A 23,366-nucleotide genomic window follows, 5' to 3' on the forward strand; every position below is an offset into this window, starting at 1 on the left:
TCTTTAAAATGAGAATAAATAACAATAATTTTTATCCTAGGAATCTTGTTTGGATTAGATGATTTTAAAAGAACTAAAACAGTCTCTGGAACGATAATTGAGCTTGGTAAATGATAGCTTCATGATTGTAATTTTAATTGAGTTCATATTTCTCTCAATATTTAAAAGAAGTATTTTATTTATTTATTTTGAAGATTTTATTTATTTATTTGACAGAGAGAGGCACAGCGAGAGAGGGAACACAAGCAGGGGGAGTGGGAGAGGGAGAAGCAGGCTTCCCGCGGGGCAAGGAGCCCGATGCTGGCTCCATCCCAGGACCCTGGGGCCATGACCTGAGCCGAAGCAGATGCCTAACGACTGAGCCACCCAGGCGCCCCAATAAATATTTATTAAATGACTTGATCTAGAGGCCACGGTCTCCAGCACTACGAGGCCGATGTCATTAGCCTTAAACCATTCATGTCAATGTTCCTCCTTATTAATAATCTGATGGTAGAGAAGCGTTAGGAATAAGATTTCAGCTTTCCTTAGAAAACAAAATTTCTTAATATCTAAAAAGCTCTTACAAATGAATAAAGAAAATATTAACACAGCAATAGAATAATGGGCTAAATACACAACAGGTACTTCATTAGCAAAGAAATACAAATGGCCATCAAACACACAAAAGATTAACTCCACTGATAATCAAGGAGCATGGAAACACAAAGTATGTCATTGCTGCAGAGATAAGAACTACATGTATTTTTATATTTTTATTGAAATTACTGTCAATTTTTTTTAAATAATTAAAAACTACTAGTAAACATTGATAGTTTTTACATATAGAAATGAACAGAGAAAGAAATTCATTGTCTACTAATGCTGTCCTGGGAGTGGCCTAGAGCTCCCACTTACAAGAACTTTAAAATTAATTAATTAATTTTTTTAAATGGATGAAATGAGCAAAGTACCAACAAAATAGTAAGGAATTCCCAGACCAAAAGAAAAAAAGAAAAGAACAGTTTAAGAGAGATAAGAACACATGAAGATGTTTTTGCCAAACTCCGAAAATTTTAACTTTCATTTTTATGGCCTCCCAGGTCAGCAGGAATAAAATTCAAAGCCCTGTCTCCCATAAAATAATTCAATTGGAGACCCTTCCTACAAAGATCCTTGGGACTCCAAAGGGTTATACACCATGATAAGAGAGACCATACTTAGATCAGCCTTGCGTCATTTTGTAGTCCAGGTTTGAATAACTTGGGTAGACCAGGAAACCCTGGGTCTTCAACATAGAATAAGGGGCACCGGGGTGGCTCAGCGGTTAAGTGGCTACCTTCGGCTCAGGTCAGGATCCCAAGGTCCTGGGATTGAGCCCCACATCCCCGCATCGGGCTCCCTACTCAGTGGGGAGCCTGCTTCTCCCTCTCCCTCTGCTTGCTGCTCCCCTACTCTCTCTCCATCAAGTAAATAAATAAAATCTTAAAAAAAAAAAAAAAAGAAGAAGGCTCTTCCAAACTTGCTGAGCCTTTAGGTACTGCCATAAGCAATGTAAACTGGAAGAAAACTTCATCCTAGGCCTCGAAACATTCTTACAAATAACTTTTCAAGAACGATGAGGTAAGAAACACATCCATGCATCCATGCGCATGCACACACACAGACAGCTTGAGCAAGAACTAACAGAAACCACAAAAATTAAAAACAGACTTCAGATATTGGAATTATCAGACTCATTCTGTAGTAGCATAACCTTATATCAAATAACCTTATTATCAAAATCCAAGCAATGTAGTATGAGAAAGGCAAAAAGGAGACCGGTGTTACTGACAGATACTTGAGGCACAAATTCCAAATAACAATAGAGTCCAGTAATACATAAAAATACATACTATAGCAGGACTGAATTAGGTTTATCCAAGAAATGTAAGGTGGGTTTAACAATGGAAATATCTAAGTGTTGAGATCAGAAATACTCAGGCATTTCATAGATAAGACTCTTCCTCCGGACGTTCTTCAATAAATTCTATGACTCTATTGTATCTGCACTTCTAGAGCTGGCCGTTCCTTTTGGATTAACTCCTTGCTTTACATAAGTATATTTAATTATGTTATAGCAGAGATTACAAAGTAGAGACTTAGGGTCAGGTTCAGCCCACAGATTGTTTTATTTGGCCTGAGATGTTTTAAAGAAACTGAAGCCCACATTACAAACTGAGAAACTTCAATAAATTTAGATTTTTGGTGTCTCTCAAAAAAAAAAAAAAAAGCCAAACAGAAATATCTGGCAATACTAGCCCATTTCTACCTGGAAGTAATTAGCTACAGCTGAGGAATAGCTGTTCCCTTTAGATAGGGTGTTCTCTCCTGTTTGCTAGAGTCTCTGCCACTCTGGCCAAGTGTCATTCACCATTAATCTGTGTATGTTCTTTCTTCCCCCTTCTTAGAGTAAACTTGAGAGAAAAAAATAACACTTGTTGTTCTAGCTCTCAGATGAGGGAAAATAGAAAACTGGACAAAGAATGGTCTATATGTCAAGAAAAATGGAGGAAAGCACATATTTTGGTGGAAGTGAAGACTATCACTTTGTGGTTACTACACCATTATCTGGTCACCTTCACTCCTTCACATTACTCACCTAGCTAGGTATGTGTTATGTTAGTGACCTCTGAGTTGGTAACAACCAAATGGCCTGGAAACAGTCTGTTTCATTCTAGGAACTTTCCAAATTCATACTCTATTATGTGTTGGCCTTACAATTTAATTTTCAGAATGCAATCTTACTTCTCTAATTCCCAAGTTCCTGGAAAGCACCTCACTAGCCCCCAAATACTAATAGAACTTAAAAGTTGCAATTGCTACTTATTATCTACCTTGAACCTTAACATAAATACAGCTAACACCTCAGTTCTCTTTTCTACTCTTGTTTCCTCCTCCCAAAATAAGCTGTTACTGAATCTTAAAAAAGAAAAAAGTTGACAGGAATGTTCACTCTGTGACCACAAAATATAATAGTAAGCTGGTATCTCAAGTGTAAGTCAATTCTCATAAACATTTGTCCAAACTACATAAACATTATTACTGCATATGGGGCAAAATAGACTTATTCTAAGACTGTTTTGTCTATTCACTGGTAACAATTACTTATCATAATGTTGTCCCTGCTCTTTGAGGAAGTTATCACCAGTGAGATTTATAACCTCCCAAGGCTAACACCCAGTCCAAGCTCACAGAGCAAGACCATGTCTTTGCATTCATGTATCCCCAAAACAGAATTAAATCTCACTCTGAGTAGATGCTTAATAATACTTTTTGATTGAATGAATTAATGAATGAACAAGAAGACATTCAAGCCCATCTTCAATCTTACTTCTTCTATTATAATACTATCATGTGGTATTTATAGTAGGGCTTCTGTCTTGACATATACTGATGCCAAAATATATCATCCAAAATTCTTTAAATGATAATTCTATCACAAGTCTCCAGAACTGTCTACATTTATTTAAATATGTATCCAGAAAGGAGTTGATTTTCCTTTTTGTGAATAAAGATTGTGTATAAAAATGACTAGATTTCAAATTGGAGGTGCTGTGTCAGAATAGTTTATACAGATGGTTCCCAACTTAATAATGCTTCAACTTACAATTTTTCAACTCTTCAATGGTACAAAAGCGATATGCATTCAGTAGAAACTATACTTCAAATTTAGAATTTTGATCTTTTCCTGGGCTGGTAATATGCAGTATGATGCTCTCTTGTGATGCTGGGCAGCTCCCAGTCAGCCACGCAATTATGAGGGTTAGGCCAACTGTGGGCTAATGTAAGTGTTCTGAGCACATTCAAGGTAGGCTAAGCTATGATGTTTAGTAGTTTAGGTGTATTAAATGCATTTTAGACTTAGAATATTTTCAACTTACAATAGGTTTATCATCGTAAGCTGAGGAAGATCTGTACTAGCTTACACTCTTAATACCATCTTAGAGGTTAAAATTAGCAAAAGGACTGCCTCAAGATAATAATACAAATTAGATGTATAAGTTTATAAGGTTGTCAATGCAGGAGGCTGAGAGATCCCCAAAGCATAGGGATAAAAGCTTAGGAAATGTAACCAAACTTTTTCTAAATATCATCTGTGTTTTAAAAGAAAAGAAAGTCCTATATGTGTGATTTCTTATGTTTAGACTCAACCATGAGAGACAGCAAGAGAGGGCCAGAAGTGTTTGTGCCTAATACAACAAAGCTTTAATTTTAATTTGTTTTAGGGGTGGGAACGTACGTGAATTTGTTCGCTAAGTGCTATTTGAAATTTATAAGAAAGGACAAAGTACATTGCTGCAGATAACACAACATAGGCCAAGATCATACAATAGTTAATAGCACAGCAGGACCAGAATCCCAGGTCTCCAAAGTCCAAGTCTGGTAGTCTGCTCTCCCACATACTGCACCATGAGGTTACAATTTGAGAATAAACTGGTATGCAGGAAGTTTAGTGTCTTACCTGTGACATTGTGTTTGCCAACTTCAAGAAAGTTGACAAGAATGTATAGTTCGTAGAATGATAGCAGAGGCTAGAGTGGCCAAGTTACTCATGAGAGATATAATGAGGCTACTTAGGTTGACACACCATTGTTTTTTATTGCAAATGTTAATTCAAGTAAATTTTGGCCTAAAATCTGAAAGAGTAACTGCATCACCCAAGGCGGTCACTGTATTAGCAACACAACTACCCCAATAACAATCCTGTGTGCTCTAAGAGAAACACTTCCCACATCACCTTAAGTGTGCAGGGCATCCCAAATATTAAGTTAGATATAAACTATTTCAGGCAGGCATGCGATATTAAGGAAGGTCATAGTGGCCATATTAGACCAGAAACACTGATTCCTCACACATAGGCATTACATAGGTTATAGAAAATATATATAGAAAATTCATGAGGAAGCCAGATAAAAATAAAATTGAAATAAAATGAATATAAACTTAAGTTACAACATATTTGAGAACATTTTTTGATATGATAAGGGGAGTAGGAAGATATCAACCAGAAAAGTGATCACTATGGAGTTTAAAATTTTGTCGTTGTGTCTCTAGTAATGTGTAGAAGGATGCAGTAACATTTTGGCCAAGAGGTGTGTAGTGTACCAGGCAGATCTGGTTAGTGTCTGGTATGGCAAAACATCTAATAGGTTATCACAGCCAGTATCTCTAAAAAACAAATAATTTCCTTTGGACCAGTTCTATAGTCATCCTACCTTCTGGTCTTAATTTGGTTTCCTTGGTAAATTTATCTGCCAGGGAGAGAATGTACTGATAGGTTGATAGAAATGTCTGGTCTGCTTGGCAGTTATAATAGTAAAGTAAATTAGTAAATTGTCTTTCAGGTGTACATTAGTCTCTAAGTTTTATTAAGTTGTCTCAACTACCCAATGTCCTTATCACCTTCAGTGAGTGTACACTCAATGCCTCAAATCATAAACTGAAAGGGCAGACCTTGGACTTTGGTAACTTCACTAGGAGACACAGCCTGGGAGGCCCAACCTGGACAGCTTGTTAGTCTCTTATCAAAATCATTATAATTACCAGCCCACAGAGAGCCACTGGATCCCAGAGCTCACGATTACCACTTACTCTATGCATTCCTTAATAATTCAGTGAAGGTAATTAATGTCTCCTCTAGAGCTTCTAATAAATTCAGAGATAAGGTAGTTTTTTTTTTTTTACCAAGAACCTCCACTTTTCGTTTCTGTCTGTAAGGCAACTTTCACCCCTAAGAATGAGGGAAGGCGGGGGTGGAGGAGGGAAGAAGGGAGAAAGATAAGAAGGGAGAGAGGGAAGCAAGGTAGGAGAGAGGGGGTTGATAGTGTGGATGGGAGGGAGGAAGGAAAGGAGGGAGGGAGGGACAGAGGGAGGGAGAGAAGAATTCAGGACCCAGTTAGTTGGGTTTGAATCCTAGGTCTACTGCTTACAGAGCTGTGTGAACTTGAGTAAATTACTTACTGTTTTAGTGCTTTAGTATCCTCATATGAAAATGGGAATAACAGGATGTATTTCATATCTTGTGAAGATTAGAGTTAATATGCAAAAATACTTAGAACAGTGCCTGGCACATTGTGAATGGTTTTACATTTTCTTTCTCCCTCCCTCCCTCCATCTCTTTCTAATTTTCTTTTATTTTTAATTCTTTAATTTTTTTTTTTTTATATTTTAAGTAGGCTCCATGCCCAACATGGGGCTTGAACTCACGATCCTGAGTTTGAGTCACATGCTCCACCGACTGAGCCAGCCAGGCACCTGCTGCATTTTATTTTATTTTTTTTTATATTTAAATTCAATTAGCCAACATATAGTACATCATTAGTTTTTGATGTAGTGTTCAATGATTCATTAGCTGCATACAACACCCAGTGCTCATCACATCACATGCCCTCCTTAATGCCCATCACCCAGTTACCCCATCCCCCCATCCACCTCCCTTTCTACAACCCTCAGTTTGTTTCCCGGAGTCAAGAGTTTCTCATGGTTTGTCTTCCTCTATGATTTCTTCCCATTCAGTTTTCCTTACCTTCCCCTATGATCCTCTGCACTATTTCTTATATTCCACATATGAGTGAAACCATATGATAATTGTCTTTCTCTGATTGACTTATTTCACTTAGCATAATACCCTCCAATTCCATCCATGTCGATGCAAATGGTATGTATTCATCCTTTTTAATGGCTGAGTAATATTCCGTTGTATATATGAACCACAACTTCTTTATCCATTCATCTGTTGAAGGACACCTCAGTCCTTCCACAGTTCGGCTATCGTGGACATTGCTGTTATGAACATTGGGGTGCAGGTGCCCCTTCTTTTCACTACATCTGTATGTTTGGGGTAAATACCCAGGAGTGCAATTGCTGGGTCGTAGGGTAGTTCTATTTTTAACTTCTTGAGGAACTGCCATACTGTTTTCCAGAGTGGCTCTACCAGCTTGCATTCCCACCAACAGTGTAAGAGGTTCCTCTTTCTCCACATCCTCACCAACATTTGTTGTTCCATGTCCTGTTAACTTTAGCCACTCTAACTGGTGTAAGGTGGTATCTCATTGTGGTTTTGATTTGTATTTCCCTGATGACAAGTGATGTGGAGCATTATTTCATGTGTCTGTTGGCCATTTGTACATCTTCCTTGGAGAAGTGTCTGTTCATGTCTTCTGCCCATATCTTCACTGGATTTTTTTTTTTTTTTGGTGTTGAGTTTGCTAAGTTCTTTATACATCTTGGATACCAGCCCTTTATCTGATATGTCATTTGCAAATATCTTCTCCCATTCCATAGGTTGCCTTTTAGTTTTGTTGACTGTTTCCTTTGCCGTGCAGAAACTTTTTATCTTGATGAAGCCCCAGTAGTTCATTTTCGTTTTTGTTTCCCTTGCCTCTAGAGATGTGTCTTGCAAGAAGTTGCTGTGGCAAAGATCGAAGAGGTTACTGTCTGTGTTCTCCTTTAGGATTTTGATGGATTCCTGTCTCACATTTAGGTCTTTCATGCATTTTGAGTTTATCTTTGTGTATGGTGTAAGAGAATGGTCCAGTTTCATTCTTCTGCATGTGGCTGTCCAATTTTCCCAGCACCATTTATTCTAATCAATTTTCTAAACCTACTAATTCTAATGCTACTGAAACTGCAAAAATCCTAAGATCAATTTCTTAAGTGCAGAAAATATAGTACAATATCCACTGATTATGAAAACAGTATTTCCATAAATATAACAAATGAGCCTGTGCTTGTTAAATTTGAATGTGCACAGGAATTAACTAGGCGTTTTGTTAAAATGCAGATTCTAATTTCATTGGCCTGGGATTCTGCATTTCTAACAAGTTCCGAGGTGATGCTGACACTGCTGGTCTGAAGACCACAATTTTGAGTAACCTGGTTATAGATGACTTGATTTAAATACATACATACATATATACATACATAAGATGAACAAAGTAAAATAAAATATTTTTAATGCTAGGGATGGAGCTAGAGACTATTATGCTAAGTGATATAAGTCAGAGAAAGATAAATACCATAGGATTGCACTCATATGTGGAATTTAAGAAACAAACAAATGAACATGGGGAAAAAAGAGAGAGAGGCAAACCATAAAACAGATTCTTAACTATAGAGAACAAACGGAGGGTTGCTAGAGGGAAGTAGGTGGGTGATTGGTTAAATGGGTGATGGGTATTAAGGAGGGCACTTGTGATGGGCACTGGCTGTTATATGTAAGTGATGAATCACTAAATTCTACTCCTGAAACTAATATTACACTATATGTTAACTAACTGGAATTTAAATAAAAACTTGAAAGTACAAAAAATTAATTAAAAAATAAACTGCTATGAGAATAGCCACCAGTGGGGAGTACCCCATAAACACCAGTATTATTGCTAGGAAGACATAGGTATGCCTTAGATTACACAATAATTATATTGCTCAAATGTATGTGTTATACATGTATATATATATATATATATATATATATATGCTGCATTTATGTTTTATTCATATTTAAATGCATTTAGGGAGCTCTTATTGAAAGAAATCCTGACAATACTTTTGTCACAAGAATAATTGGCTAACTTATTGATATGGTTTAGAACACAAAAGTAATATATTCTGGTAGGAAAAAATTCTATCATGTCAGAAACCTGTAACTTTAAAATGGAAAATTCCCCCTTCCACTTCTAAGCCCCTGGGCTACTAACTGTTAAGAATCTCATGTGATACTTTCAAATATTTTTCTGTTTTCATGTATACACATGTAAGAGTTTTCTTCAGAAAATGTATTTATACTATACCACTATAGTGTAGCTTTCCTTTTCCTCAAAAAAGGATCACAGACGTCCTTCCATTTAATACATAGAAATTTATCTCATTATCTTCAGTGATTTGCATAGTATTCCAACATACTATAACTTATTTTCCCATTCCCTCTTGCTATGCTTTTAGGTTGTCTCCAATTATTTGCTATTACAAATAACGCTATGATGAATCTTCTTATAAGTCTTTATATAGTTGTGTGAATACGTATGTAATATGGTTCTTGGAAGTGAAATTATTGTAAGGACATGTACCATCTAGATTTTGAGAATTGCTAAATTGCTTTTCAAAAAGACTTCTACCACTGGTCCATCAGCCTGCCCATTTATGCCCGCACTGTAAAGTGGATGTTTACAAGCATTTCAATTTCTTGATAATCTGACAGGAAAAAGGCATCTCTTTAAATTTTGGTTTGTATTTTCTCGATCACTAGTGGATTTACCATCTTTTACAATGTCACTAGCCATTGTTTAACACCTTCTGTGAATTGCCTGTTCATATCACCTGCCAATTTTTCTCCTGGGGGAGAGCTCTCTGTATATTAGATATTAATTATATTTCTAATATACATATTAATTTTGTTATGTATGATGAAATTTTGTTGTCTCGCTTTTAAGTTTTTGTGGTGTTTGTTGTACAGAAATTTCTATACAGTCAAGTGTTTCTCTTCTGGATTCTTTTTTTTTTTTTATGTTTTATTGCTTGCTTAGGAAGCTTTTCTCTATCCTGAAATAATAAAATATCCTCCCATATTTTTCTAATAACTTCATTGTTTTAGTTTTCATGTTTACTTCTTTAATCATGGTATATGTCAAATTGTTTTTAAAATATACTTGCATGAGACTTTTCCCACTAATTTTATAGTTTAGTCAATATTATACTACATTGCTACAAGAAAGTGTTATATAAGTTTATGTAGAATATCTGGATAACCTAAAAAAGCACATAGGCCAGTGGTCCTAGCATTTCCTACATGTAATTTTTATTCAACCTATTTTCATATTAAAAATCAAATCAAAATCACCCCAAATCAACTTTCATAAACCATTTAACTATCACACATTATTAAAAATTAATATTCAGAATTACTGCATGTTGATTCTGCCTGTATGCAATCCTCTTTTGTAGTGCTGAGTCAGTACTACAGAGAAAATTCTCTTCATTTAGATCTCTGCTTCAGTATCATCTCTTTAAAGGTATTTTCCATGGCCATCCCATCAAACCTCACCTCCCTCCATTCTTTTGGCCTGCTGTTTTTTTTATAGTTCTTACCAGTACTTGAAAAATTGTATTATACAGGCTTGCCTATTGCCTCTCACCTTGAGGGCAGGGTCTTGATCTCCAGCATCTAGAATAACTCAGATATATGTTGGATAAATTATCAAAGAAAGTTCTCAAGACATTAATATAAAGTCAAAAATAAAAAGTACTAGGTATGCTAGAAGTGGTGACTCTTTGACCTCTCAGTCATTGGATTTAAGCCAATTAATCACATGTTAAGGAAAAGAACAAATTGAAGAACATTCATATTTGACAGATCTAGGAATTCATGTCAGTTTAAAAAATAAATTCCTCCCCCCAAAATCAAACTATCCAGTTTGCCCATTTTATTTCTATGCTTTATTCCACACTACTAGGGCCTTGTTAAATACAATAGAGCATACTTATATAATGGAATACTAAGCAACCATTTAAAAAAGATGTGATACAAGCATATTTATTAATATGAGAAGTTTGTGGGGGGGGGGGAAGCATGCAACAAAATATTTAATTGTAATCCCTCTTTCATAAAAGCAAAAATATCTATTACATGTGTGAGTGTAAACACATTCTCTGGTGAGATATACATCAGAACGCTAACAGTGATTATCTCTGGGTAATAGGATTAGATTTTATTTTCATATGTTTTCTCTGTATTTTCTCATTTCTCTAAAATAAACATGTATTACTTCTGTAAAAAGAAAAAATTGTTACTGTAGAAGAATGTAATAATGTGTGATTGAGTGGACTTGCCAGCCCCCTCCTAGAATGCCTGCAGAGACTGCAATAATCTGCAGAGACTGCAAAGCTAAAAACTCACTTCCTAGATTTCCTTGCAGAAAACCTAATATAAGTTTTGAAAGTCAAAAGGCGGAGGCCATCTGACTGTTGCTTTAGCTATTCTGAGTGGCAGAATTTATTCTAAGTGGCTTTCACTATTCTGAGTGCTTAGCCATGGAGAGGTTGAATTTTCCTATAGTTCTAGTATATATATGTGTATATACTATATACATATATATATATTTTAAGATTTTATTTATTTATTTGAGAGAGAGAGAATGAGAGAGAGTGAGTACATGAGAGCGGGGAGGGTCAGAGGGAGAAGCAGACTCCCTGCTGAGCAGGGAGTCCAATGCGGGACTCGATCCAGGGACTCCAGGATCATGACCTGAGCTGAAGGCAGTCGCTTAACCAACTGAGCCACCCAGGCGCCCCTATATACATATATATATACAACACACAGTTGCAGCACATTCCTCATTCCCAGACCACAGCTGTTGCAGCAGGTCCTAACATCAGGGACTCCAATGGTGAACCCTTGACTGCTGCAGATGTAGCAGTTCTGCTGGTGGGCCAGTAACATAGGTTTTGCTGGGAGTCATTCCTGGAAACCCAAACTTGAGCCTACTCCTCCATATCTTCCCATGACCTTGTAAGAAACTAGGTAGCTTTCAAAATGCTCAGTATTAATCCCCATTCCTCTTCAAATAGCGGGAGTGGTTTGTTTCCTGCGAATAAGTTGTCAATGTTACAAAGATGATAAATTGCATATCATCTGCTTTAAAAATAACTTATAGTACATAAACCTATTTTGGCATATGGGGAGGGCATGCAAGACTAACACACAGAAACACACACATATGGGGAAAAAGAATCACTAAACACACTAAAATGTCAATGTAGTCATCCCTGATGGTAGAACGATCGGTAATTTAAATTTTATTTTTGCTTATCTTTCTTCAAATTTTTTAAAGGAAAAACCTTAAAAGCTTTTCTCCTCTGCAAGACACAAAATACTCCTACAGGGGGGGGAAAAAGTGATTTCTGAATGTATCTTGAAATGTTTTAGGCAACTAGATTAACTGAAGTTATTAATCTGCATATAACACCATAATACACACTGAAGTATGTATCATGGTCTAAATAGGGGAGCAAGTCCCCATGGTTCACGATCTCAGAACAAGTATTTGTCTATTCCAGTGGCACAGTCAAGCAGACTGCTCTCTGCTGGAAAAAGGGCAGCTACCTTGGGAACTAAACACATGAGGTGAGACTAGTCAGTGCAGCAGCTGCTGGCAAGCTTTCTTTGTTTATGGTAGCAAAAGTATATTGCTTAGAATCAGCTAGTTATTTTAAAAGGCACAGAACAGAATGGAAGTGCCTTCACCTATCCAAGCATTAAATGAGATTTCAGAAAAGAAAGGGCAAAAGTGAAATGAACAAAGGAGACTTTCTTTTAAATGCTCCTTTCAATACACCTTTTTAAAAAAGAAAAAACTTCCCACATAACTAACATATATTTCTGGATTGTTCTTCATTCATCCATTTTCTCTACCCACCAGCCTCATGACCAAGACCCAGACAAAGACAAGTCATATTTCTTTATTCACTGGCAAACATTATCATGAAGGATCACAATGCATTTACAATTATCCAAAGAAGCAGCACATAAAATAAGCCGTTCTTAAGCTATGGAAATTCCTATCAAAGAATTTTATTAGAATTAGATTATAAGAAAATATCCTTATACCTATTAACACAGTTTTATAAAGCTATTTTTAATGTCATTTGATACTGGTTATTCTTATTAAAAGCATCTTTCAATGACAAGTTTTTAATTTTTATAAACAGATTTTGGATCTTTTATGGTTATTGCTTTCTGTGACCTAAGAAACCTTTGGCTACACTCAAGTCACAAAGATATTCACCTATGTTTTCCTCTAAAAACCTTTGTACTTTAGCTATTAAATGAAGGTCAATGATCCATCTCAAATTCATTTTTGTGAGGAAGGTCTTGGTTCATTTTTTTTCCACATGGAGGTTTAGCTGTTCTGGCCTCATTTATTGAAAAGACTTTCTTTTTCTGTTGGATTGCTTTGCGACCTTTGTCAAAAATCAAGTAACCACATAAATGTGGATTTATTTATAGGATTTCTCTTCTGTTCCACTGATCGATTTGTTGTTGATCCTCATGCTAGTGTCACACTGTCTTGATGACTGGATACTACGGACTATAATATTCCTTGTATTGCTTTACGAAATTTAAGCCTCTATGAAATGGGTATATAAGGGCACCTGGCTGGCTCACTCAGTGGAGTGTGCAACTTTTGATCTCGGCATTGTGAGTTCAAGCCCCACGTTGGGTGTAGAGATCACTCCAAACTAAAAAAATCTTAAAAAAACAAAACAAAACAGAGTATATAAATTAAGTTGAAATAATTGCATGGGATCGAGATGAGCCTAAAATAATCCTTAAGAAATCACTTTTTAAAATTGTCTCATGGATTTGAAAGCACTCCATAATTACTATTGTATCCAGAGCAAAATACATTTACCCACAAATGAAAAACTACAAATTCTTTATTACCTTCATCTAAAATTATGTATGAAAAATATTTCATTAATTTTTCTACTCAATTTCCCACCAGATTTTTTCACATTAGTTATTTAATAATACCACAATGTAGTAAGATTTAAAATAATCCTTAAAAAATTCATGTGTTTGAAGCTAGAAGATGAATAAGCAGTTGCTCTATGTATGTTTAAACTTTTCCATAATAAACTGTTGAAAAAAAAAGTCATGTATCAATTTCAGAAATGTATCTAGTAAGGAAAAAAAACTAGATTATTTCCTTTATAAAAAGAAGTTCCATAAAATCTCCTTTAAAGTTTAACTTGGAGAAGATTAGGAGCAAGAATACAATTATTTCATAAAATTAAAAAAAAACCAAGCAACTCCCAAAAGTAATTTTAAAAATTCCATTGTGAGCCAACTGTACATGGTTCTTGAAACTATTGGGCTGTACCAATTTCATTCAAATTGGCATAGAAGAATTCTCCACCACCACATCGCATTTTTTAAACAAAGCAGATAGCCTAAATTGTCAAACATCTGATTTTTTATAAAGATACAGCTTAGCAGTCTAAAAAATGTTGCCAGACTGACAGTAACACCAAAAATCTTTTAAGATTTATCATTTGTTCTTAACCTGAAATTCTGCTTTGAAGCATAATACTCACACCTTCCTGAAATAATTCTAATAACAAATAACCCCAAACACTTAAAGAAAGTCGGCTAAAATAAACTGAATGTTTATTACTTTTTCTACTGGCAGCAATAAAAATCACTAGAAACTATACTTTTGTCTTTTTCAAATGATCTGCATTAAAACCATACTTTCTCAAGATAAAATTCAGTTTTAAAATCCTCAAAATGTTTAGATATCATACACAAATACTGATTTTTTTCATTAATGATGAGGAGAAACAAGAGATCTAATTTAATCAAGATCTGACATTCATAAATTTTAAGCATGTAACTGAGCTAAAAGATTGAGAGATTAATTATAACAATTACAGGTAGAGAATAACATTTGTGTAATTCCTAGGTTCATTTGATAGTATATATCCACAGAACCAACAGCAGAAGTTCTCAGATCCAATGTCAAATAATGGAATTTGGGCAAGCACTCTGAATATCACTTTTATTTAATATGCACTACATGCACATGATGCAGGTAGGGAAAGAATCCATGCATTAAAGACAAGACAGACTGGTACTATTGCCAAACGTGCATTGAGTCAATTAGGATGATGCTCAAAGTCCTTTATACTTAATCGTTTCCATGAAAATAAGTGCAGAAGCAGAAATGTGTATACATCCCAAAGCATCTTCTTCATTTGGTTTCCTGTGCTTTCTTTGCATTCTGTTTTTCTTTTGCCTAGAAGTTAAAGATAGTATTCTATAAAATCTTAAAAGTCCATTTTAGATCACGTTAAAATGTGTGTAAGTGGGCATTCTTAAGCTAAAAGGCTTGAAATGCATTGTTTTCAAGATTTCTAGAGTATTATCTTTCATAACTCAAGACTTGCAACAAACTACTGCTGGACAAATTATAGTTATGTTTTGCCCTCAGTAAAAAAGGATCATGTTCGGTTTACAGTTCTTTCTTATCTGCAGTTGAAATATATTATTATAATTGTAATAACTTAAATATACATAATTACTCATGCCACAAAGTCATACTCATTCATAAATACTTCAAAATGATATATTTACATATGTGCCCATTTCTCATTCAAATTGAGTATAAGAAAAATCTTTTATTAGTTTCTGCATGTTTGAATGAGTTTAACAGAATATCAGTAAAGGATCACATGTCTGTAGTATTAACAAACATTACTTATAGAACCTTTTTAAAAAATGCTCTTACCTTATTTCATTTGATCCTCATAACAATTACATAGCTTGAACCCAGTAATTCTATTTTATTTTTCAGCAGATGAGAAAGACAGCTTATAGATTTCAAACTTGACAAAAGTCACACAGCTAGTATAAAATAGGACCTCAAGAGGTCAAAAGACACCTGTCCTATAGTGGTGCTTTCCAACGTACAGACCAATGACCTGGGGACTCTGCTATAATGCTGATTCAATAAAAAGCCTGAGCTTCTAAATTTCTTTTTTTTTTTTTTAAAGATTTTATTTATTTATTTGAGCCAGAGAGAATGAGAGAGAGCACATGAGAGGGGGGAGGGTCAGAGGGAGAAGCAGACTCCCTGCCGAGCAGGGAGCCCGATGCGGGACTCGATCCAGGGACTCCAGGATCATGACCTGAGCCGAAGGCAGTCGCCCAACCAACTGAGCCACCCAGGCGCCCGGGATTCTAAATTTCTAACAAATTTTTAGGGGATACCAATTCCACTGGTCCTCAGATGACACTTTTGAGAAATAAGATTTTAGAGTACTAGAATATAATGTTCTTTCCACTATGCCACTTGAATCAGAAAGGAACAAATAGAGTTTTGTTATCACACAACTAAGAATAAAAACTTCCTTAGATTAAAAAATAGGGTAATTACAACTACAATATTTTTATAATGTATTAGCTAGTATAATTATTATACAACTATATGATAAAATAAAGTGCTATGCCTGAGAATATATTAAGGCAAAATATTATATGTACCATATAAAATAAAATTTACATGAACATTTTTGGTTAGCATAATTTATAATTTGATATGTATATGATTTTTAAAAAAGAAGTTCTGTTTCCAAATAATAAAAATACAATTTAATTTCAGATATAATTTGAAATAAAAATATGTACTTTTCCCATATTGATCTCTGAATATACTCTGAATATACAGAATGTTTAGTAGGATTAACAAAAATAAACTTAGTGGTTTATGACATAAATTTTACAATATAATTAAATGAGCAGACATCTAATACAGACATCTAATACAGAGAGTGTACATACATTTATTAAACTATATAATTCAGATAAAGTTAAGAATAAGTGAAATAAGTTAAAAATAATTACCACCATTTATTGAGCACTTATTTATGTACTTTATAGATATTTAGTCCTCAAGAATGTGAAGTAGGTATGATTCCTAATTTATAGATGAAGAAACGGAAACTATAAACAAGTAACTTGCCTAAAAGCACCAGCTAAATTCGCACCAGCAATCTAAAACCAAAAGGCTGTATTCTGTTCAGCCTTTGTTATAAATAAAAAAACAATATTACGTTTCTACATAGCATGGAAAAAAGGTACATTGTTACCTTCTATACAGTATGTCAATGAAACATCAAAAATCACTGACTCAAATCAGATAATTCTGTAATAAGAGATATCAATGTAGGTATTATTGTGAATAACAACTATTCTTCTACCTTATTTCTATTAAGGAATAGAAAAAGTAAGTTCTAAAGATTATTATTATTTTTTAAAGATTTTATTTGTTTGTTTGACACAGAGAGAGAGAGAGAGGGAACACAAGCAAGGGGAGTGGAAGAGGGAGAAGCTGGCTTTCCACTGAGCAGGGAGGCCGATGCAGGGCTCGATCCCACTACCCTGGGACCATGACCTGAGCTGAAGGCAGACGCTTAACCGACTGAGCCACCCAGGCGCCCCAGTCCTAAAGATTATTACCAACTGAATTATAATGTCTTAGTAAAATGTGGACAAAATTCAGTATTTTGAAGGTGCTTTGAATCCCACAGCAACTGATTCTATGATTTTATATTATGGTAGGTTATTGGTGATTATTAAAAACCTGGGATAGACAATGATCCAGAATTACTAGGTTAAGGTAAAAATATTAAAAGAATTTTACTAAGTATACCTGAATTCAGTAAAAGTTTCACAAATGAAATCTTCAGCTAGCTGATTTTATATGTTAAGAAATAGATTTGCTATAGGGCACAAGAAGTTTTATAGCTATGTATTTTTAGGTTATTTCCCAAGCAGGTATTACATAATGTATATTCAACTCCTCAGAAAAGAGTAGAAGTCTCATATAACAAAAATACTTATAAAAGGTAAGATCTTAACCTAATTCATTATAGCCATATGCCCTCAGGAGAATCAAAGTCTTGATCTTTTCTTTATTATTCTGTAAAATAAAAAGATGTTCAAATTCAAATACTTTCATGCCATCACAGGCTCTAACCAACTACCTCAGTTACTCAGAGATCTGATCCTGGACAGGGTTGGCATTTACACCACTGCCAAGAGTAGCCACATCTTTCCTCTTTGGTTCTTTCTACCTCTTTTATACTTTGTTCCTTTATTCTACTTTCCCTTGGCATAGGGGACTGAGGGGTTGGGGGAGGAACAGTTAAACTTATTAATTTCTTAGTAATTTCAACTTATCCATTTCTGAATTCTACATGTTATTTTTCTTAGAAGTATTACTATTAAGCAATTATCACTATTAAAGCCTTTGTATTGTATATAATTATAAAATCTCATCATTATTGTTTTTTCATTTGTAACATGTTTATCTGCAGAAAGTAATATTCAATATGATATAATGATTTATTTTTTTCAAAATGTGATGAACAAAATACATTTATGCTTAAGGAAGCTGATTTATTGGTAGAGAATAAGCATTTGATTCTAACCACAGATTTAAAATTTTATGGATGTGAAACTTCAAGTGGCATAAGGCTATTAAGGAGCCACCCTGTGCTCCCCCAGGACTTTCAGCATGTATTGATTCTGGCACTTATCAGAACAATCCTATTCAGCACAATACTATAATTATTTATTCCTTTCCCCAACTGTATCATGAACTGCTTAAGAGAGAAGAGTATATCTTAGTTATACATATATCTATAGACTTTAAGAAGTCCTGGAATATACTTACAGCTAGATAAATGTTTGATGAATAATCTTAAAATTTCAAAAATTTTAATCAAATAATGCATCTGAATTCCCTATATTCCTTAGGGGATATTCCTTAGGGGATAACAGAATGATTCCTTTAAGGGAATTCCTTAAGGGATAACAGATATTGTATATACACAAGGAATAAATGTAACCTCAATATTGCTTATGCAATATCATGAATCAAAGAGTAGTCTGAAGAAATAGGCAAAAGTAGATCAATAACTATCCCTTCAAAAAAAAGGTGTAAACACAAGAACACACTGAGCTGGTGTCCCACTAACACCAGGCATTCATATACTGCCACACTGTGTCCAAAATGTGAAGTAAGAAATTACAGTTCAATGCCTGTTCTCCAACTACAAAAATATCTGGGGATATATTGTCCTCAAAATCAAACAAGAACGGTCGTTTTCCTAATTTGCACCAAAAAGTTTATTCACAGACCAATTTTAAAGAAAAATACATACATTTTAAATTTCTCTAATAACATTTGGCCTTTAGTAATATTTATCTATAGTTAAAATCTGATGCAACAGATCATATGATTTAAAACAACAGTATATTATTATTTTAATATTTTTAATAGAGAAATATTTCATAGTGTTTCATACAAAGAACACAGTATCTAGGAACTTCTGAGAATCACAGAACCCTAATTGTTCATCTAAAACTTTTAAAATCAGTTTCCCATCTTAGAATAACACCATGGGATACATGAACAGAAAATCTGTATGGAAAAGAGAAGACTTAGCAGTTTTCTGCAATAATTTGTGCACTTAGTGCTAAAAGCAGAAGCACACGTTTCAGGATCTGGATAATAAGGTATACACAAAAACCTTAATTCTCATTTCCTATTATTTATGATGATATAAAAAGGCTGGGTTGAAATGTATCTTTGCTTCAGAAACTTTAAAATTAATAAGAAATACATACCTACCATGTACTCTGCTCTTAAGTTAATGGTCCAAACTTTTATTTGCCTAGTAGTATCTTCTCAAAGTGTTCCTCAAAATGTGGTACACAAACCAGCTGCATTAGAGTCACTTGGGGTAACTTATTAAAGATTCCTTCCCCTATATCAGAATATCTGGGGAGGGGCCAGGTAACATGTATTTTAAAGAGTATCCAGTGATGGTCACTTTCAGAAACACTGATTTACAATATAAACTTAAAAACAATTTAACTGTATTGCAATTGTGCAATTAATATTTAAGTGTCTTATACTGAAGAAAAAAAATCTTAGAAATCAGAATTTTTCACAAACCTATGTGAGCTTTTCTTTGGCAGAAAGAATACTAGCTTAGGAATGAATAAAAAACCCATTTATTAGTCTAGGCTATAGTTATTTTTTCCCCCTTCAATGTCCATTCTAGTTTTAAATTCTATGATAATTCAAATTTTTCCTAAATTAAATAACAAGGAATCTATTATTTCAACTGTTACTATTAAAAAGTTGCTTTCAACTTAGGGGCGCCTGGGTGGTTCAGTCGGTTAAGTGTCCAACTCCTGCTTTCGGCTTAGGTCATAAGCTCAGGCTCATGAGATCAAGCCCCATGCATCAGGCTCTACACTCAGCATGGAGTCTGCTTGAGATTCTCTCTCCCTTTTCCTCTGCCCCTCCCCACTGCTCTCTCTCTCTCAAATAAATAAATAAAATCTTAAAAAAAAAATTTGCTTTCAGCTTAAAGACAGGAAAAATTTTGAATTTTATTCTAATACGAGGTACAACCTAAGTTCTTAACACTAAGGACTTGGGAAGGCTAAAGCAATGGGACAATTCCTTATTTTGATTTTATATCAGGCTGAACTAAAAAAAATATCAGGTTGAACTAATGCTCATCTAGAATATACAACAACAGATAAATGCAAAAAAAATTAAAATAGGACTGCTTCAACCAATTTTACCTCTACTCAAACCAAAAAAGCATCTTGTTTTGGGGGAATCTAAATCTAAGTATTCATCAGTAAAATACTTACCTTTTCTACTAGTGGTATTAACTGTTGGTGTTCTGCTAAAGTCTTTAATAATTCCATAATGAAAGGCAGGTAATTATGCTTCCTTCTGATATTTTCAATCTGAAAATAAAACAAATATCAAACCACACTAACTTTACATTTCCACTAAGTTTCTGATATTTTGATCTTTGCATCCAACTCAAAATAGAAATGGGAGAAAACCTTCCATTCTCATAAGAAAAAATATTAGAAATAACGAGATTCCATCCCCACTGAGAATAAAGACTAATACAATAAAACATGTGAGAGTTTCTTGGGTGTGGCTTCCTACTCTTGGCTTAGCAAATAACACTTTTAAAAGTCTAAAATTATTTATGAAAACTTAAGATGAAAGTAAATTTAAGAAGCCCACATGATAAATTAATACTCTTACTACAACTATGCAAATAATCAGGCCACGCCTAATGAAACCAGCTTTATTTTGTGATCAAGAATAATCTTTCTCTGAATAACTTTTAATGAAGAAGATCGACTATAGGGAAAGATCTGTGCTTCAGGTGAAAACTATGCATTGTCTAGAGCACCCTCCCAAGTGACGTGATTCTAGTTTCTCACTGCCATTGAGCTATTAAATATTCTGTCTGGTAGAGGTTCAATTTACTTCCCTTCTCCCGTAGAAAAAAAAGTTCCCATCTTCAGTAAATTCATTTCAACATTCCTTTACTTCATATAAACTTGAGCTGCTTTAACTTCTCGTTGGAACTAGTTGTGACTACAGATTCCTTCAATTAATTAATGAATTAAATAAAATCTTAACACATGTTCATTTTATAGCAGTAAGAGAATCATTTCACCTTTTTGAACAAGCATTTTCAAGCAACGTAGCATGTAAAGATTCTGAAAACTTAATTTGTGTTTTACTTTAGGCTAATATTAAAACTTAGTGATGAAATAACCCTGCATTAAGAATATGTAAGTGATGGGTAGTTATCTTTGTATACCACATAAAATGGAAGATAAATATTCAAGCTTTCATCCCTTACTTTCCTATCTCCATTAACTTGGAATACTCTGGAGCCAGCCCCTACCACTTCCAACTGAAGAAACCGTACCAGTTCAAGGTTCACTTATTTAACAGTCATTTATTGGCTGTTAAGTATGATACAAAGCGCTATGCTAATGCTTTGGTGAGCAATAAAAAAGAAAAAAGGACGATCCTTGCCTTCAACTGAGCTTCAAATGAGTAACAATGCTTTTTCTACTATGATACACATGAGAAATGACATAACTACCATTTCCAAACTCACACAGCTTAAGAGAAGAGATGCAAATGGTTAACTTCAAGTATAAAGCCCTTTAATTCTTTCTTTTTTCTTTTTTTTTCAGTAGGTTCCACGCCCAACATGGGGCTTGAATTCGTGACCCTGAGATCAAGAGTCACATGCTCTACCGACTGAGCCAGTAAGGTGCCCCAAGCCCTTTAATTCTAAATTTGAAGACTGAATTCACATTGTACAAATTCACATTCTATTTTCTCTTCAAAACTAAAATAAGAAGCAAACAAAAATGTATTTCTTAGCTCTGAAAAGGCCTAGACATAATGACTAATCAGTATCACTGAGCATCCAAATAGTGGTTTCTAAATAACATTTCCCAACAAAAGAACCCAGGGCTTCTTGAAAAAAATGGCTAATCCAAGTCTGCAGTAGAAAATGGACAAGATGAGTCTGAACCATCTTGTCATACTGGAAATCAAGGAAGCTATCAAAGATGAAGAGAATCATATCAGAAGGACTTAGGACTTGAAGTGGATCCTAATGGCCAAAGATAAGACAATTTGATCATCATTAATTGCAGTGAACTGAAACATCAAATAGGTTAAAAATTTGTTCATAATGATACTTCAAAAAAAATTAAAAAGAAAGAAACCTCCTAGTTACCTTTGTGGGGTGCCAAGGAACCAACTCATTATTCTGAAAACTAGTAAATGATGGGGGAAAAAATCAAATATTCAACATACCTTCATGTCAAAATATACTACTCTATATTAAAACAAAGGAACAAAAAAAAAAGAAAACATACCTTATATCTTTTTAGTTTCTGTACTTCTTCTTCAATAAGCATCTGGTTTTTGGCAACCTCTGACTGAATAGCACTTAACATATTATTACCCTGGTCTGTATCCATGGGTTCCTCCTTAGGGTAAAGAAAAAGGAACAGCATACCCTAATGATTGAGGCTTGAGTCCAAAATATTTTAAAATGATAAACACAGTACAATTATTTTCAAATTTTACTCTTAATATTGGTGACAGAATACCAGTCTAACTGCAATATTAAAGGACAAAAGCCCTAAGTAGTACCTCCCATATTTCTATGTTCTACAATAACACATATGAATTTTTATCTAAAAAAAACCTATACTGCAAAATACTATATTGCTACAATCTTTTGCTTAGCTATAAAATAAATTTGCTTAAATATGCTATTAAGAAAATGTCATCAATCAAAGGAATGTAAAAAAGGTACTATTACTAATTATCTTCTCCGATCATATTTACTACAAAAAAAATAATCAATTACATAGACTAGTAAATATTACATGTAAATCTAAATGTACCCACTTAATTCTCTGAGAAATATATTCTAACTTGCTTAATTATAATAATGAAATTAAATAGTTAATTGCTAACACTTACTTAGCATGTAATATTTGTCAGTCTGTTTTTTAAGTGGCTTACATATATTAGCTCAGTTAATCCTCACAACAGCTTTCTAAGGTAAATACTATTAACTTCATTTTTCATTAAGAAACTTAAGCACAGGGGTAGGAGCTCCTGGGTGGCTCAGTCAGTTAAGCGACTGACTCTTGACTTAGGTTCAGGTCATGATCTCAGGGTCATGAGATGAAGCCCCTCGTGGGCTCCATGCTCTGCATGGAGCTTGCTTAAGATTCTCTCTCCTTCTCCCTGCCCTGCTACCACTTGCACGCATACGTGCTTGCTCTCTCTCTCAAAAAAGAAAGAAAGAGAGAGAAAGAGAGAGGGAAAGGAAAGGAAAGGAAGGAAGAAAAGAGAGAGAGAAAAAGAAAGAAAGAAAGAAAGAAAGAAAGAAAGAAAGAAAGAAAGAAA

At 34.4% G+C, this 23,366-nt stretch overlaps 1 protein-coding gene across 10 annotated transcripts in view; it reads right to left on the bottom strand.

Annotated features, from left to right (window-relative positions):
- Positions 1–12,461: 12,461 nt before the first annotated feature.
- UCHL5 (ubiquitin C-terminal hydrolase L5) overlaps positions 12,462–23,366 on the bottom strand; it is an 81,168-nt gene continuing 70,263 nt past the window's right edge. For 8 of the 10 annotated variants that reach the window (XM_035010151.1, XM_035010149.1, XM_035010147.1 and 5 more), the window contains 3 exons: positions 22,319–22,432; positions 20,258–20,356; positions 12,462–14,816 (listed from right to left, as the gene is read on the bottom strand). In XM_035010151.1, coding sequence (XP_034866042.1) covers positions 14,772–14,816; positions 20,258–20,356; positions 22,319–22,432 — 258 coding nt within the window. In that variant the 3' untranslated portion in view covers positions 12,462–14,771. The remainder of the gene's footprint in view (positions 14,817–20,257; positions 20,357–22,318; positions 22,433–23,366) is intronic. The other 2 variants (XM_035010148.1, XM_035010153.1) reach the window with 1 other exon arrangement.

Source organism: Mirounga leonina, unplaced genomic scaffold (assembly GCF_011800145.1).
Source record: "Mirounga leonina isolate KUSES-001 unplaced genomic scaffold, KU_Mleo_1.0 Mir_154, whole genome shotgun sequence".
Classification (NCBI taxonomy): domain Eukaryota; kingdom Metazoa; phylum Chordata; class Mammalia; order Carnivora; family Phocidae; genus Mirounga; species Mirounga leonina.